Here is a 17,769-nt window from a genome sequence, read left to right as displayed (position 1 = left end):
TGGATCTCCTATTTGAACCTTCAATTTGATCTTCATCTTCAGATGGCTAAAAGGAATTTAGTAATTTTGCTGTTAATGATGCTTAAATTAAAAAAAAAAATCATTTAATCACTTCAAAGCAGACATTCTTAAAATTCACATTATAGAAAATTTCAAAAAAAGAAGAGACTGTGGCAGGTGGCAAATCAACCTAGATTTTTAATTTTTTTTTAAATCAAGGTTATGGATTTTAAAATAGCATGAAACGATAATAATAATCCTTATATTAAAGATGCAAAAGCACAAAAAAGAGAAGATTTTTGTCTATTATTAGTCTTCATACTCATAGGTGACATCACCCTACTACCTTTTCACAGAGAGGAAATGAAATACAACATATACTCTTCAACTACTTAAAAAGAGTGAAGTAGAAGTATAACTTTGAAAGAAAAAGCTAACACATATAATTTGTTTTAATATTCACTCATTGAGTCATAAAGTCAAAAAATATCTATATTGTATCTTTCACGGACTCAGTCTCAAAAAAGATTCATTAAGAATGGTATCAGCTAACAGGAGATCAAATAGACAAAAGAAAGGTTAAACAGCAATAAATATCAAAACTGTTATATAAAAAATCAAATTTTAAGAACTCTTAATAGGTCTAGGTTTCAATTTAGTAGCTTGAATTTTTCAACTTCAAGAAAAATTTATCTTTTAATTACTGAACTAACCAAAATACTGTTTTAATAAAAATCATATATAGAAGTATTGATTATTCTAGCTAAAAATAAAAAGGAAAGTTAACATAAAAAAACCTAAAATGAGATATAGGCCTCAGCTGACTGGCACTAAAATAGGAAAAGTAAGCCCAAGAAACAGCATTAAAACTGGCTGGGCATAAATTAGAGAAAATAGGATCAGTACATTTATTTATTCAAGAAATAAATACTCAGCACCTGCAATGTGAGTGAAGCAGACATATTTGCTGCTCTCTACAGCACACACTCTTATGTGTGGAAATGACGTTAATCAAATAATTACACACAAGCATATGTAATTACAAGTTGAAAAAAGCATTATGAAGAGCAAGCAGGAAGCACTTCAAGAGCATAACTAAGGGGCCTAATTTAAATTGAAAAGCCAAGGAGGGGTTTTCAAAAGAAGTGACATATTTAAGCTGAGACCTAAAGGATGAATAACAGTAAGGTAAGAAACAGAATATATAAATGTGCTGAAGCAGAAAAGAGACTTAATAAGCTAAGGAAGTGGAATGTCAGTATGTGTAAAGTGTGGTGAGAGAGGAATACTAGAAGTTGGAGATGTAGCCAGGGGCTAGATCACACATGGCCTGTCACTACTGAAAGCAGTTTAGATTCTAAAGTAAAACAGGAATCCATTGAATAAACATAGAAATAACATCATTCAGTTTAAGTTTTCAAAAGACCATGATGACTGTTAACTAGAGAAAAAGTGGGGCAAGAGTGGAAGTAGAGAGATCTCTTGGCCAACAACCATAATAGTTTAAGAACAAGATGATGGTACCTTAGATTAGGGTACTGACACCTAGTACCCTAGGTGAGAAGTAGAGAAATATGCAATTTATTTTGGAGGTAGAATTGATTGGATCAAGTGATGAAATGAATATGGTTAAGGAAGGCAGATGAGACAGAAAGAAATGCCAAACTAAAGTTTCTGGCATGAACAACTGAGTGGATAGAAAAGGTATCTACTAATATGGGAACTATCAGAAAAACTGATATGGGGAGATCAGGAGTGTTCAGTTTTTTGTGAAATATCCAAGAAGATATCCAATAAGAAATTGGACACCTAATTAAGGATCTAAGCTAAAGTCATAAAGTTGAGAATTGTCATCAACCAGGTAATAGTATAAAAAATCAATGGAGTATGTAACATCATCTAGAGTTTGGAGTGTAGGTTAAGAGAAGAAAAGGCTCCTGAAGCAAACCCTAAACATTACAACATTTATATACAGGGAAAGGTGGGAGAGAAGTAGGCAAAGGCATAAAGTAGCATTCAGAGAGGTATGCAGGGAGCTAAGATAGTGTGTATCACAAAAGCAAAGAGAAGAAAATGTTTCAAGAAAAGAAAATAATAATTTCTACTAATATTGTTAGAAATTCTTGTAAAATAAAAACTGAAAATTGTCCAATGAATTTGGCATCATTAGAGGTCATTGGTGTCCTTCCTCAGCAAGAGCAGTTTGGACGGCGAGCTAGAGACAAAAGGTAGATGAAATGAAGATGGAAGAATTAGTGGAGAATTCCATTTAAAATTGTGATTTGTGAGAAACTCTCTCAGAATATGCCATTCCAATTATTCAGATTACAGTTCCCACTCAGCATTAAACATGTCACTCCAATTATTCAGATTATAATATTTTATAGTTTTCTTCACATAAGTCTTGAGACTTTCTTTTTGTGTGTATTATTGGTTGTTTTAGGTTTTCAATTATTGTGAATGGGTTCTTTTAAAAACTCTTTTAAAAGAAGAATGCATTTATCATATACACATACATTTCAATAAGAGTGGGTTTTATAAATAACAATGAACATATTCATCATCTCATAAATATGAATGAATGATGCTCACTTACATTTTAATTTACATTCTTCTTACATTTTTAATATTTTCACATTTTTGTTTACATTTACATTTATTTTCACTATCATCTCAACTATTTTTTTCAGAATGAAAAGGTAAACTATGAGAAATACAAATCATTCTAAATTAGTATAGCATATATTAACAAGCAAAAAAAAAAAAGAGCATAACTTACCATCTCTGAACTAGAACTGAAACAACTATCTGCTGGCCTTGGGGAGCAACTGGTAGACTGACTACTCTGTGAAGAATCAAGATCTGAAAATAAAGATTTAATTTGTGAAGAATGGTACCTATTAATATGTACATAGGCAGAAGATAGCTGCTGGTAAATAAGTTTAGCTAACATACTACAAAGCATTTTAAAAGTTAAAATTTTGGATATGTGGCAGCTTGCATTTTTGACAGGGTATTATGGAATTATTCTACATGTAAAAGATATGTATCTACAAGTAAAATGAGGGTACGTAATGTAAGGGAAGAAAGGAGAACAGAGGAAATTGAATTGATTTTTTCCAATACAATAAACCATTTTTTATGAGCAAATAATTTAAAGGAAGGAGAAATAAGTCAAGTTAAGGTACCAGATATTTGCTAATTGAGTAAATGAAGTTTTATCACACAATCAAAACTGTATTTAACCTTTAATATGATTTCATAACTATAGAATTTTAAAGCCATTTATGAATTCAAAATAATATAAAAAGATATATAATCTATTGAAATTTGATGGTGACTGTGACACTGTTAAATTTATTTTTTAAAAAGCTGTATGTAAAAAAACTCAACTCAAAGCATCCAGTATGTTATTCTTTCATTATCTGCCTAATGTGTTCTCTTATGATTACAAGTAAAGTTTAAAAAAGGGCCTGAAAAGTAGGTCATGACTCCCTAGAATGCATAAATACTATAGATCAACAGTAGCTTCAACCATTCCTCTTGTTTGTGAAAATGAATTTGCTATCCAAAAAAAAAAAAAAGAAAAAGAAAAAGGTAATGGAATGTGGTGCAACAACACATATTAAATCACATGTCCTCCCATACATAACAGACCATGACTACTATTCATACCTCAGATCAGATCTGATGCCTTCTGTAACAGAATTTAACCATCAGTCAGCTGAGAGGTAGAGAGAACTTCTTAGGTAAATTCAGTTACCTTTAGTTCATCATTCTAGAAGGAATTTATACCCTCACAAAGCAGGTTCTCCTCAACAGTGGAAAGCAGAGAAAAGAAAAGTGAACAGTAGGATTTTACTAACAACATGATCTAAGGGCATTCCCCAACAACAAGGTTCATTCAGTTCATAAGTATAGTAAACCCATAGTTATTAGTAGAGAAGACAAATGTCTGTTAAATGAATGTCTTACCTCTAACAGTGTAAGAAAGGATATGTAGATTAAAATGTAAATTCAACACTTATTGAGTAATTACCTTATGTAAGTCACTTAGTAGTTTTTAGGAATATGTGGCCATAAAGCTCAAAGTATTCAGACTCTTGAGATGGAGAAAAAGACATACATTTATTTTTTAAAAATAGTCACAAAATTAGGCCCAACAATAGAAGTCATAGAAGGTACAAAAGTGGTAGAGACCTAAGTGTGATGAGCTCTAGGGAAAAAAGATTTAGTGAAGAGTAATAGAGAAAGCACAAGATAAAGAATGGGTTTTGGAAGATGAATAAACAATTTCCCAAAAGACAAGAAGAAAAATAGCATATGGGATGGGAGAAAAGAAAGTGTAGAGGTGCACTTTAATACAAAATTAATTTTAGATTGTCTACCAAGGCATCTATTGGGGATTAATTAAAGAAAGGTGAAACTATATGAAAGCAGATTGTTAGGAGATTAACTCAATAATCAAGTCATGAAGTGATGAGGATCTGCAATAAAACAGTGGGACTGCGTTGAAGAGGCAAGTGATTCACATTTCAAGAAAGCTTTCAAATAGCCTTAATTTTTATGTGTATGAACTTAAAAAATTTTTTGTGAATCTGACATAACACTAATTTCAAAATCTGAGAAAGATTACACATGCACATACACACACACATACATATTATAGGCCAATCTCACTTATAGGATCAATGCAAAAATTGTATATAAGCATTAAAACTTTTAAATTTAAAATTAAAAAACAAAAAAAATTAAAAATTAAATAGAATAGCAAACTTAATCATAATTCATCATGACTTGGTTGGATTTATTTTAGGAATGCTAGAATGGTCCATATCACAAAATCCATTAGCAAGATTCACCATTTTAAAAGATCTACACCACAATGAGATATCACCTCACACCCATTAAGATGGCTACTTATTGAAAACAAAAAACAGAAAATAATGTGTTGGCACTGATTTGGAGGAGTTGGAACCCTGGTGCACTATTCGTGGGAATGTAGAATGGTGTAGCTGATACGGAAAACAGTATGAATTGTTCTTCAAAAATTTAAAAACAGAACTTCCATATGATCCAGCAATCCCATTTCTAGGGATATATCCAAAAGAATTGAAAACAGAATCTTGAAGAGATATTTGCACACCCATGTTCATTGCAGAATTATAATAGCCAAGAGGTGGAAGCAACCTAAATGTCTATCGACAAAAGAATGGATACAGAAAATGTGGTTTACACATATTATGGAGTATTATTCAGCACTATAAAAGAAGGAAATCCTGTTGTATGCTACAACATGGATGAACCTTGAAGACATTACGCTAAGTGAAATGTCACAAAAAGATAAATATTGTATGATTACATACAATATTTGTATATTGTATGATTACACTTACATTCAAACTCATAGAAACAGAATAGTGGTTGTCAGAGGCGGGGGGAAGGAGAGGTATACTGTACCCTTTGAAATTGTTGGAAGGGTGAATTTTATGTTATGTGTTTTGGGGTACAAAAAAAGATATATGAGGGAAAGATAATAATCATTTCCACAGATGCCAATAATCACTCTTCCCCAAATTACTAATTGCCTCAAAATCATCTCTAAAAAAACTCTCAACAAAACAATCAACACACAGGTGCCTAAGTCCAAAATCCAGACTCTTACTTAATGTAGAAACATGGGGTGTACATTCACACTAAAGTAGCAACAAAAACAACGAAAAGTACCTATAGCTAAATCTAATAAAGGACATGCAGAATCTGCTTGAGGAAAACATTAAAGTGCATAAAGGCGTTTTAACCAACTATTAAAGATATAAAATTAGACTGAATTAATAAAAAGGCATCCTTATTCTTATATAGGGCTACTCAACATCATTAGGATGACAATTCACACTTAATTAATGTATACATTTAGTACTTTTCTAATAAAAATTGGAACATTTCCTTGGCGGGACTTCCCCGGTATCCAGTGGTTAAGACTCCGTGCTTCCACTGGAGGGGGCACAGGTTTGATCCCTGGTCAGGGAACTAAGATCCCACATGCCAAGCAGTGTGCGCCCCCGAAAAAAAAAAACATTTCCTTGAAGTTACACAAGTTGATTTTAAAATTTACATGTAAAATTAATCAAAAATAGCCAGAAAAATTCTTTAAAAAGTGTAAAGGGAGGTGTAACTCTTAGAAATTAAACATAGCATAAAGTAATCATAATAAAAGTAATGTGATATTAGCACATGAAGATTAGGAAAGATCAATGGAATGGTAAAGAAAGCCCCAGAACAGACTGAAGTATATATGGAAAGTTGATACATAAAAAGGTAGTATCACAAATTTCTAGGGAAAAGATGCATTTTTAAAAACTTGAATCAGGATAAACTCCTAAATCAGGATAAACTCTAAGTGCAAAAATATAAAATCATACTAACACTAGAAGAAAATATAAGTGAATTCATTTGTAACCAGGGAGTGTAAAGAGTCTTTCTAATTAAATCCAAAGGTATAAAAGAAAAGATTGATAATATTAGCTACATAAAAAATGTTAAGCCTTTTGCAAAGCAGGAGACACCATAAGCATAGTAAAAACAGACAAAACAAATCAAAAATTAATAATAAACTAGGAGAAAATATTTGTGACACATTACAAAGACCTAAATCTCTTTAATATTAATATATAAAGAGCTCTTAAATATCAAGAAAAATATGTAAAAACTCAATGGGTCTAAGGACATGAATGGAGAGTTCACAGAAAAAAAATCACAAATAGCCATTACACATTTTTAAAAGATGCTCAACTGCACTCATAGAAAAAGAAGTGCAAACTGAAACTTCTATCTATATATCTTTATAAGATTCACAAAAATTCCTAAGTTTGACCACAATCCCTGTTGGTGAGGCTGTGGAATAAAAAGCACATTTCTGGTAGGATTACAAAATGATGCAATGGGGAATTTGGCAATTTCTATGAAAATCAAATTTTGGCAAATAACTATCAAAAAAAAAAAAACCCCCAATGTATCTCTTCTTTGATTCAGCAATCCCACTTCTAGAAATTACCCTGAAAATGTACCTCCACAATTAAGAAATATGTGCTCAAAGTTGTTCACTGCACATTGTTTGTAAGAAAGAGATACTTGAAACAACCTAAATGTCCACCAACAGGGCACTGACTGAGTAAACTATAGATCATACACATAATGAATTACTAAATGGGCATAAATAAAGGATGAATAAATGTCCACTACTAATATGAGGAAATCTACAGAAAATTTATTAAATAAATCCATTTAATTAATCTATAAAATATACTGTATTAAATAAAATATCCTACATTACATTTAGAGTGAAAAGGGCAGGGAACTAAGACACACATATATGTGCATTTATACACATCAGGCTTTATTTAGAAAAAAAGTCCACTGGAATGATTAACAGTAAACCAACAAAAAATAGCTACTCATATGAGGCAGAAGGAAATAGGGCAGACAGGAGAGGGATAGAAACCAAATTGATGCTTTACATATTAAAAAAATTAAATTAAGTAAAAATGGAAAAAGTCCATAAAGATTTCTAGGTATCCCAACAGACTAGATATGCTGAAGAATCATTCTATCACAAAATATCTAAAAAGTGCCAGAAAGTACTGTCAATAAAAAGAAAATATAGAAGAAAAAGACCACTCAAATATGAAATATCTGCTACTCAAATATGAAATATCTGCTACACAGGAGTCTACAAGCAATTTGAATCTAGGATATATAAAAGGTATAAAGGACATAGATATACAAAAGACACATCCCATAAAGAAAGCTAAACTTCCTAAAAGAAACATGGACAATAGACATGAAAGACATTTCACAGATGAAATATGGGTGGCCAATGAGCCTAATCAATAATGGGAAATATAAATTGAAATTGCAATGAGATATCACATTGCCAACAATGATAAAAAGCTGACCCAGTGTTAGTGAGAATATGTAACAGCTAAGACTCTTTACCTATTGCTAGTGGGAGTTTAAACTGGCACATCTACTTTGGAAAACAATTTTGCATTAGAAGAAGAGTTAGAAGAGTGCATATCATATGAACTAGCCAATTCTACTTCTAGAATTATATCCTAGAAGAAACTTTTATACATGTGTGCCAGGAGAAATGTCAAAAATTGTCAAAGTAGCATTGTTTATCATAGCAAAATATTACAAACAACTCAAATAATCTTTGTCAGAAGATGCATACATAGATTGTGCTACATTCACACAATAGAAGGCTATATAGGAGAAAACAAATGATGAACTGTATTAGAGTCACAAGTGTCAGGGTGATTGAACCTCAAAACATATTACTGGGTGAACAAAAAGTAAGTTGCAGAAAAATGTATAGAGTTTGACTCAATTTGTGGCAGAAAGCTCAAAATCAAGCAATTGGAAAAGTCTATATGTGTTATCACAAAAAACAAATTCAGGAAAAGAGTTACCACTAGGGGGCAGGATAGGCAATGGAATTGGGAAGATATTCAAAAGTACTAATTATGTATTATTTCTTAAACTACTATACAAACTAAGTACAAAGGTATCTGTTTATTATTCAGTAAGTTGTACATATATATTATATATATTCATCATGTATAACATTTTATAGAAGATAAAATTAATTTTAAAGAGCCAATTGCATTATTAATATATTCTAAGATACTTATAAAATATATTTGCTTGCAAAACTCTAAAAAAACCTTAAAATTTAACTAATTTCTGTTAAAATGTTGTTTTTTAAAAGAATAAAATTCACTTATAGTTATACTGACCAGTTTTCTTAGTAGATGTTATCCTGCCTTTTAAAGAACACATTCCTCCTTCTTCCATCAGAATCTAGAAGAAAAACAAAATTTTAACAACTCCAAAGTATATAAAATAATACCTACTTATAGTTCCTTTTTAACCACACCAATTCATCTTAGAGCATTCTTCTTTCATATTACTTTAATTCCACTAAGATGATTTTAAAATCACAAAGAAAAATTTGCCTGTGATGAACAATAAAATGAAATAAAATTTAAATTGGTTTAGAAACAGCAAGCAACAGAATAGACATTTACCAAGAAATAAATTATTGAAAAAAGGAAAGGCTTCAGGTAACCTTAGCAAATGTAGCTGAAAAAAGACAAAGATATTAAAGCAATCTGAAAATCTATTCTGCTATTCTCTTTCTAATTTCTTAAGTTGGATATCAGTTCATTTACTTTCAGGTTTTCTAAATAATAAAAGCTCTTAGAGGTATAAATTTTCTGTATAACACACCACTGGCTTTGATTTTCATCAATTTCTATGTAATTTGCATTTTCTTTTGATTTTTTTCTTTTTTTTCTTTTTCTTTGTTAAACCCACAGCGTTTCTTAATTTCCAAGAAGGTAAGGGAGGTTAAACACTTTCGTTGTTGCTGTTGATTACAACTTTAATGATTTTTTACTAGAGAATGTGGCTATGAATCTCTCCATAGATAAATATCTTAGAGTTTCTTTATGGCTTATTATTATATATGAATTATGTTTATAAATGTACCACGGATTCATAGAAAATAAATATTCTCTGTTGGTGGGATATAGTTTTTTAGATAGATAGGTAGTATAAAAGAGAAACTGTCTGGCTGCTCAATCAAACCTGTTTCCCCTTCCTCTTAGGCATACAGCTAAACTACATTTCCTAGCCTCCCTTGCAGCTGGTTTGAACAAGTGATTTAAGTTCTGGTCATTGGCAAATACGGTGCAGATCACTACCAGTCTTGGTCTATAAAAATTTTCTGCATAATCCTCCACTTCCTTTTCCCTCTGATATCAACATACAGTGCAAACATGGAAAGCTACCAGTTAAAAGACAGCAGAGTCCCTACCAGCTAGGGGTCCTGAATAACTTTATAGAGCAGAGCCTCTTCTCCAACCCCATTATTCAACCATTTAAAAAGTATTGTATGTTCAGAGGGCAGACAGCAGAAGCAAGAAGAACTACAATCCTGCAGCCTGGGGAACAAAAACCACATTCACAGAAAGATAGACAAGATGAAAGGCAGAGGGCTATGTACCGGAGGAAGGAACAAGATAAAACCCCAGAAAAACAACAAAATGAAGTGGAGATAGGCAACCTTCCAGGAAAAGAATTCAGAATAATGATAGTGAAGATGATCCATGAGTTCAGAAAAAGAATGGAGGCAAAGATCAAGAAGATGCAAGAAATGCTTAACAAAGATCTAGAAGAATTAAAGAACAAACAAACAGAAATGAACAATACAATAACTGAAATGGAAAATACGCTAGAAGGAATCAAAAGCAGAATAACTGAGGCAGAAGAAGGGATAAGTGACCTGGAAGACAGAATGGTGGAATTCACTGCTGAGGAACAGAATAAAGAAAAAAGAATGAAAAGAAATGAGGACAGCCTAAGGGACCTCTGAGACAACAATAAACTCAAAAGCATTCGTATTATAGGGGTCCCAGAAGGAGAAGAGAGAGAGAAAGGACCAGAGAAAATATTTGAAGAGATTATAGTTGAAAACTTCCCTAACATGGGAAACGAAATAGCCACCCAGGTCCAGGAAGTGTAGAGAGTCCCATACAGGAAAAACCCAAGGAGAAACACACGGAGACACATAGTAATCAAAGTGGCAAAAATTAAAGACAAGGTATTGAAAGCAGCAAGGGAAAAAGGACAAATAACATACAAGGGAGCTCCCATAAGGTTAACAGCTGATTTCTCAGCAGAAACTCTACAAGCCAGAAGGGAGTGGCATCATATATTTAAAGTGATGAAAGGGAAGAACCTACAACCAAGATTACTCTACCCGGCAAGGACCTCATTCAGATTTGATGGGGAAATCAAAAGCTTTACAGACAAGCAAAAGCTAAGAGAATTCAGCAACACCAAACCAGCTCTACAACAAATGCTAAAGGAACTTCTCTAAGTGGGAAACACAAGAGAAGAAAAGGACCTACAAAAACAAACCCAAAACAATTAAGAAAATGGTCATAGGAACTTACATATTGATAATTACCTTAAACGGGAATGGATTAAATGCTCCAACCAAAAGACACAGGCTCGCTGAATGGATACAAAAACAAGAACCATATTTATGCTGTCTACAAGAGACCCACTTCAGACCTAGGGACACATTCAGACTGAAATTGAGAGGATGGAAAAAGATATTCCCTGTAAATGGAAATCAAAAGAAAGCGGGAGTAGCAATACTCATATCAGACAAAATAGACTTTAAAATAAATAATGTTACAAGAGACAAGGAAGGACAGTACATAAAGATCAAGGGATCCATCCAAGAAGAAGATAAGGCAACTGCTAACAGCTATGAAAGATGAAATCGACAGTAACAGAATAATAGTGGGGGACTTTAACACCTCACTTACAGCAATGGACACATAATCCAAAGAGAAAATTAATAAGGAAACACAAGCTTTACATGACACAATAGAACAGATGGATTTAACTGATATTTATAGGACATTCTATCCCAAAACAGCAGATTACACTTTCTTCTCAAGTGTGCACAGAGCATTCTCCAGGATAGATCACATCTTGGGTCACAAATCAAGGCTCAGTAAATTTAAGAAAATTGAAATCATATCAAACATCTTTTCTGACCAAAATGCTACGAGATTAGAAATGAATTACAGGGGAAAAACCGTAAAAAACACAAACACATGGAGGCTAAACAATACACTACTAAATAACCAAGAGATCACTGAAGAACTCAAAGAGGAAATAAAAAAATACCTAGAGACAAATGACAATGAAAACACGATGACCCAAAAACCCATGGGATGAAGAAAACGCAGTTCTAAGGGGGAAGCTTATAGCTATACAAGCCTACCTCAAGAAACAAGAAAGATCTCAAATAAACAATCTAACCTTACACCTAAAGGAACTAGAGAAAGAAGAACAAACAAAACCCAAAGTTAGCAGAAGGAAAGAAATCATAAAGATCAGATCAGAAATAAATGAAATAGAAACAAAGAAAACAATAGCAAAGATCAATAAAACTAAAATGTGGTTCTTTGAGAAGATAAATTTGACAAACCATTAGCCAGATTCATCAAGAAAAAGAGGGAGAGGACTCAAATCAATAAAATTAGAAATGAAAAAGGAGAAGTTACAAGAGACACCACAAAAATACAAAGCATCCTAAGAGACTACTACAAGCAACTCTATGCCAATAAAATGGACAACCTGGAAGAAATGTACAAATTCTTAGAAAGGAATAACCTTCCAAGACTGAACCAGGAAGAAACAGAAAATATGAACTGACCAATCACAAGTAATGAAATTGAAACGGTGATTAAAAATCTTCCAACAAACAAAAGCCCAGGACCAGATGGCTTCACAGGTGAATTCTATCAAACATTTAGAGAAGAGCTAATACACATCCGTCTCAAACTCTTCCAAAAAACTGCAGAGGAAGGAACACTCCCAAACTCATTCTTTGAGGCCACCATCACCCTGATACCAAAACCAGACAAACATACTACAAAAAAAACAAAATTACAGACCAGTATCACTGATGAATAGAGACGCAAAAATCCTCAAAAAATACTAGCAAACAGAATCCAACAACACATTAAAAGTATCATGCACCATGATCAAGTGGGATTTATCCCAGGGATGCAAGAATTCTTTAATATATGCAAATGAATCAATGTGATACACCATATTAACAAATGGAAGAATAAAAACCATATGATCATCTCAATAGATGCAGAAAAAGCTTTTGACAAAATTCAATACCCATTTATGATAAAAACTCTCCAGAAAGTGGGCCTAGAGGGAACCTACCTCAACATAATAAAGGCCATATATGACAAACTCATAGCCAACATTGTTCTCAATGGTGAAAAACTGAAACCATTTCTTCTAAGATCAGGAACAAGACAAGGTTGCCCACTCTCACCACTATTATTCAACATAGTTTTGGAAGTTTCAGCCACAGCAATCAGAGAGGAAAAAGAAAGAAAAGGAATCCAAATCAGAAAACAAACCCACAGCAAACATCATTGTCAACTGTGAAAAACCGAAAGCATTTCCTCTAAGATCAGGAACAAGACAAGGATGTCCACTCTCACCACTATTCAATATAGTTTTGGAAGTCCTAGCCACGGCAATCAGAGAAGAAAAAGAAATAAAAAGGAGTACAAATTGGAAAAGAGGAAGTGAAACTGTCACTGTTTGCAGATGACATGATACTATACATAGAGAATCCTAAAGATGCCACCAGAAAACTACTAGAGCTAATCAATGAATTTGGTAAAGTTGCAGGATACAAAATTAATGCACAGAAATCTCTTGCATTCCTATACACTAATGATGAAAAATCTGAAAGAGAAATTAAGGAAACACTCCCATTTACCATTGCAACAAAAGGAATAAAATACCTAGGAATAAACCTACCTAGGGAGACAAAAGACCTGTATGCAGAAAACTATAAGACACTGTTGAAAGAAATTAAAGATGATACCAACAGATGGAGAGATATACCATGTTCTTGGATTGGAAGAATCAATATTGTGAAAATGACTATACTACCCAAAGCAATCTACAGATTCAATGCAATCCTTATCAAATTACCAATGGCATTTTTTAAAGAACTAGAACAAAAAATCTTAAAATTTGTATGGAGACACAAAAGACCCCGAATAGCCAAAGAGGTCTTGAGGGAAAAAAATGGAGCTGGAGAAATCAGACTCCCTGACTTCAGACTATACTATAAAGCTACAGTAATCAAGACAACATGGTACTGACACAAAAACAGAAATATAGATCAATGGAACAGGATAGAAAGCCCAGAGATAAACCCACCCACCTATGGTCAATTAATCTATGACAAAGGAGGCAAGGATATACAATGAAGAAAAGACAGTCTCTTCAATAAGTGGTGCTGGGAAAACTGGACAGCTACATGTAAAAGAATGAAATTAGAACACTCCCTAACACCATACACAAAAATAAACTCAAAATGGATTTGAGACCTAAATGTAAGACTGGACACTATAAAACTCTTACAGGAAAACATAGGAAGAACACACTTTGACATAAATCACAGCAAGATCTTGATCTACCTCCTAGAGTAATGGAAATAAAAAGAAAAATAAACAAATGGGACCTAATGAAACTTCAAAGCTTTTGCAAAGCAAAGGAAACTACAAACAAGACGAAAAGACAACCATCAGAATGGGAGAAAATATTTGCAAACGAATCAACGGACAACGGATTAATCTCCAAAATATACAAACAGCTCATGCAACTCAATATTAAAAAAACAAACAACCCAATCCAAAAATGGGCAGAAGACCTAAATAGACATTTCTCCAAAGAAGACATACAGATGGCCAAGAAGCACATGAAAAGCTGTTCAACATCACTGATTATTAGAGAAATGCAAATCAAAGCTACAATGAGGTATCACCTCACACCAGTTAGAATGGGCATCATCAGAAAATCTACAAACAACAAATGCTGGAGAGGGTGTGGAGAAAAGGGAACTCTCTTGCACTGTTGTTGGGAATGTAAATTGATATAGCCACTATGGAGAACAGTATGGAGGTTCCTTACGAAACTAAAAAGAGAACTACCATATGACCCAGCAATCTTACTACTAGGCATATACCCTGAGAACACCATCACTCAAAAAGACACATGCACCCCAGTGTTCATTGCAGCACTATTTACAATAGCCAGGTCATGGAAGCAACCTAAATGCCCATCAACAAACGAATGGATAAAGAAGTTGTGGTACATATATACAATGGAATATTAGTCAGCCATAAAAAGTAACGAAATTGGGTCATTTGTAGGGATGTGGATGCATCTAGAGACTGTCATATAGAGTGAAGTAAGTCAGAAATAGAAAAACAAATATTGTATATTAACGCATATATGTGGAACCTAGAAAAATGGTACAGATGAACCGGTTTGCAGGGCAGAAATTTAGACACAGATGTAGAGAACAAACGTATGGACACCAAAAGGGGAAAGCAGGAGGGGGTGGGGGTGGTGGTGTGATGAATTGGGAGATTGGGATTGACATGTATACACTGATGTGTATAAAATGGATGACTAATAAGAACCTGCTGTATATATAAAAAAAAAGTATTGTATGCTCAATCCTTAAAACATTCAAGTCTCAAACTTGTACCAGGAACCCACAAGCTGAGAAAGCTACATAGACCCCAAGGTAGACATATACTACAATGCCAACTTCAGATCTTTTGAGAGAGAAAAACAGAAAAAGAGCAGCCCAAATAGAAAAAAAAACTGAATTATTCAAGGAATTTCCCGCATTCTGTAGGTTCAGCAAGCCTTCACAATGCCTGCTCAGCAGGATTTCATTATTGGTATGGATCAATAACTTTCTATATTCTCTTCTTCTCTTCTCTAAATGGGCATTTATTGCATTTATACTGTCCCTAATACTATATATTTTCTTTATATATATATCTTTTGCTATCTTTTTATTTTCAACCTTTATTATTATGTTCTACATGTTTCTTGAAAAATATGTAGAGATATTCGTCTCCTCAATTTGATATTCCTCTAATCTTGATAAGAAACACCAGCCCTCTAATAAAATTTAATATATTGCTAAGCAGGATTCATTCATTCCTTACATTTTACATTTATTGTTTATGTAGAAGTGTTCTCATTTTTTCCCACCTTGATCAGGTTTCCTAGTGTGACATCCCCACCCTTTTGCATTCTGAAGTTCTTCCATGTGTCTGCATTTCTCTAGTGATTATCCTCCCATTTTAAACTATCATATTTAAACTGTATTCCTCTACTATTTTAAAATTAAATAAGTTGCAGTTAAAGATGGCAATGTAGAGGGATCCTGAACTCACCTTCTCCCATGGACACACTTAATCTACAGCTACACACAGAACAATTTCTTCTAAAAGAACCCCCCCCCCAAAAAAAACCTCAACTAGCCAAGAGCCTCCCACACATTGGCCAAATTAGAAAAAACCCACATTGAAGTAGGTAGGACAGGTAGGACAGACTCAATCTCAGATTATGCTAAAACATCATAACCCCCACTCCAGGTGCAGCAACCCACAATCAGGAAGGAACTTACTACAAGTTTCTCCATGAAGAGCTAATGGTTCGAACCTTATATTTGGTTCCTGAACTTCTAAGACCTGCAACTGAGAGATGAGCCTCCCAAACATCAAGATTTGAAAGCCAGTGAAGCCTTTGTCCATGAGATCCACAAGACTATAGGAAACTGAGAAACAGTTCTCAAAGTGTTTGCACAAGCTGCACAAGACTACTCCCCAGGGCCTAGAGCAGAAGTAGCCCACTGACATACCCAATCTTTCCGTGAAAGAAGCCTATTAGTTTAACTTCATAGATGTGGCCTGAACAGAAGGCTTCTAATTAAACTCATATCTAAGAGCAGACTGTAATCCTCTCCAGAGACCTCAGAGTCTAGGCACTATCTTCATGCTCTCTCTCTGCCTTGTTCCCAGAGATGAGCCTGTACACACATCTGTGCCCCAGTTTTTGTGGTTTCCACCCCTTGTTTGCCTTGCTCTGGTAGCCAATGGGTCTTACATCTGTAGGTTCTATAGCACTATAACAAATGGAGAAAGAATTCTTAACCAGTTATTCCCCCAGGGCACAGCACAGAGGTAGCAGACTGAAACATACCCCGAATGTTTCCGTGAGAGAGGCTTATTTGCTTATCTTAAATCTTCAGCCTCGGGAACAGGCTTCTTATTTGACACACATTTAGAGACAGACTGAAATAATTTTCAAAGACCACAGAGACCAGCAGGTGCCATCTTTGCCCTTTCCCTCTGTCTTATTCTAGGTTGTCACAAAGAATGTCACTTGTTAAATCAGTAAACAAAGGATGTTACAGCCATCAAGCCATCAGCTACTGCAGCCTCCCCAACCCCCTGCACCCACAGGTGCACCCTGAGGGATTCAGGATGGAGAAAACAGGATACTGGACCTAGACAGTTAAGGTGCATATCAAAGGAATGATTTCAATGAGCCCAGATACTTGCATCTTCCCACACATAGAAAAGTGCTATATTATTAACTTGAGATGTCTGGTTTTTCTTTAGTTAACAGTAATCCTTTGATGTTCTGACAATCTGTTTGTTTGTTGTTTGTTTTTGCAAAAACTCCTATATATCCTGGCTCTTCCTTTACCTCTAAGGAACAGTTCCTCAGAGCTATCTGAGAGGCTGTCCCCTGGGCTTAAGTCCTCAGTATGCCTGCTGAATAAAACATAATTCTCAATTTTTAGGTTGTGCATTCTTTTCAGTTGACATTGGTATCTCCCAGAAAAGAGTTTGTGCAGACATCTGGCACCCTGACTTTTGAGGCTGCTGCCCAAAGAACACATCCCTTGACAGCCTGGCTCTGGTGGTCAGCAGCGCTTATTTTCACAGGTTCAATGGGATGGTAGCAAACAAAGAAACAGTTCTCAACTGGCTATCACATCAGGTCTCAGAGCAGAAAGAAATTCCCATCTGAAAGTTTTCTCATGGAAGAGGTATATTTGTGTACTTTAAAAGCTGTTTGCTGAGGGTCCAGCTTCCAATCAGACTAATTCTATGTTTTGACTGAGATCTTCCCCTTTAGGAACCTGGTGGTTTTGGCACACCCTCAACTGGGAGCCACTAAAAATGAACTAGGTTGCTTGGACAATCACAAAGGTTTGAGAGACAACAAAGACCTAGGGTGAGGTTGAAACATAGTGATCATCCCCTGCAT

At 34.2% G+C, this 17,769-nt stretch overlaps 1 protein-coding gene across 1 annotated transcript in view; it reads right to left on the bottom strand.

Annotated features, from left to right (window-relative positions):
• REDIC1 (regulator of DNA class I crossover intermediates 1) overlaps positions 1 to 17,769 on the bottom strand; it is an 80,707-nt gene that overhangs the window by 7,766 nt on the left and 55,172 nt on the right. Inside the window, 3 exon segments of the mRNA XM_082349510.1 lie at positions 1 to 46; positions 2,780 to 2,862; positions 8,799 to 8,862. Of these exon segments, the coding sequence (XP_082205636.1) occupies positions 1 to 46; positions 2,780 to 2,862; positions 8,799 to 8,862 (193 nt within the window).

This window comes from Balaenoptera borealis, assembly GCF_965194805.1.
Source record: "Balaenoptera borealis genome assembly, chromosome: 13".
Lineage (NCBI taxonomy): Eukaryota > Metazoa > Chordata > Mammalia > Artiodactyla > Balaenopteridae > Balaenoptera > Balaenoptera borealis.
Note: the sequence above shows the minus strand (reverse complement) of the source record. Positions and strands in the feature narration are given on the sequence as shown.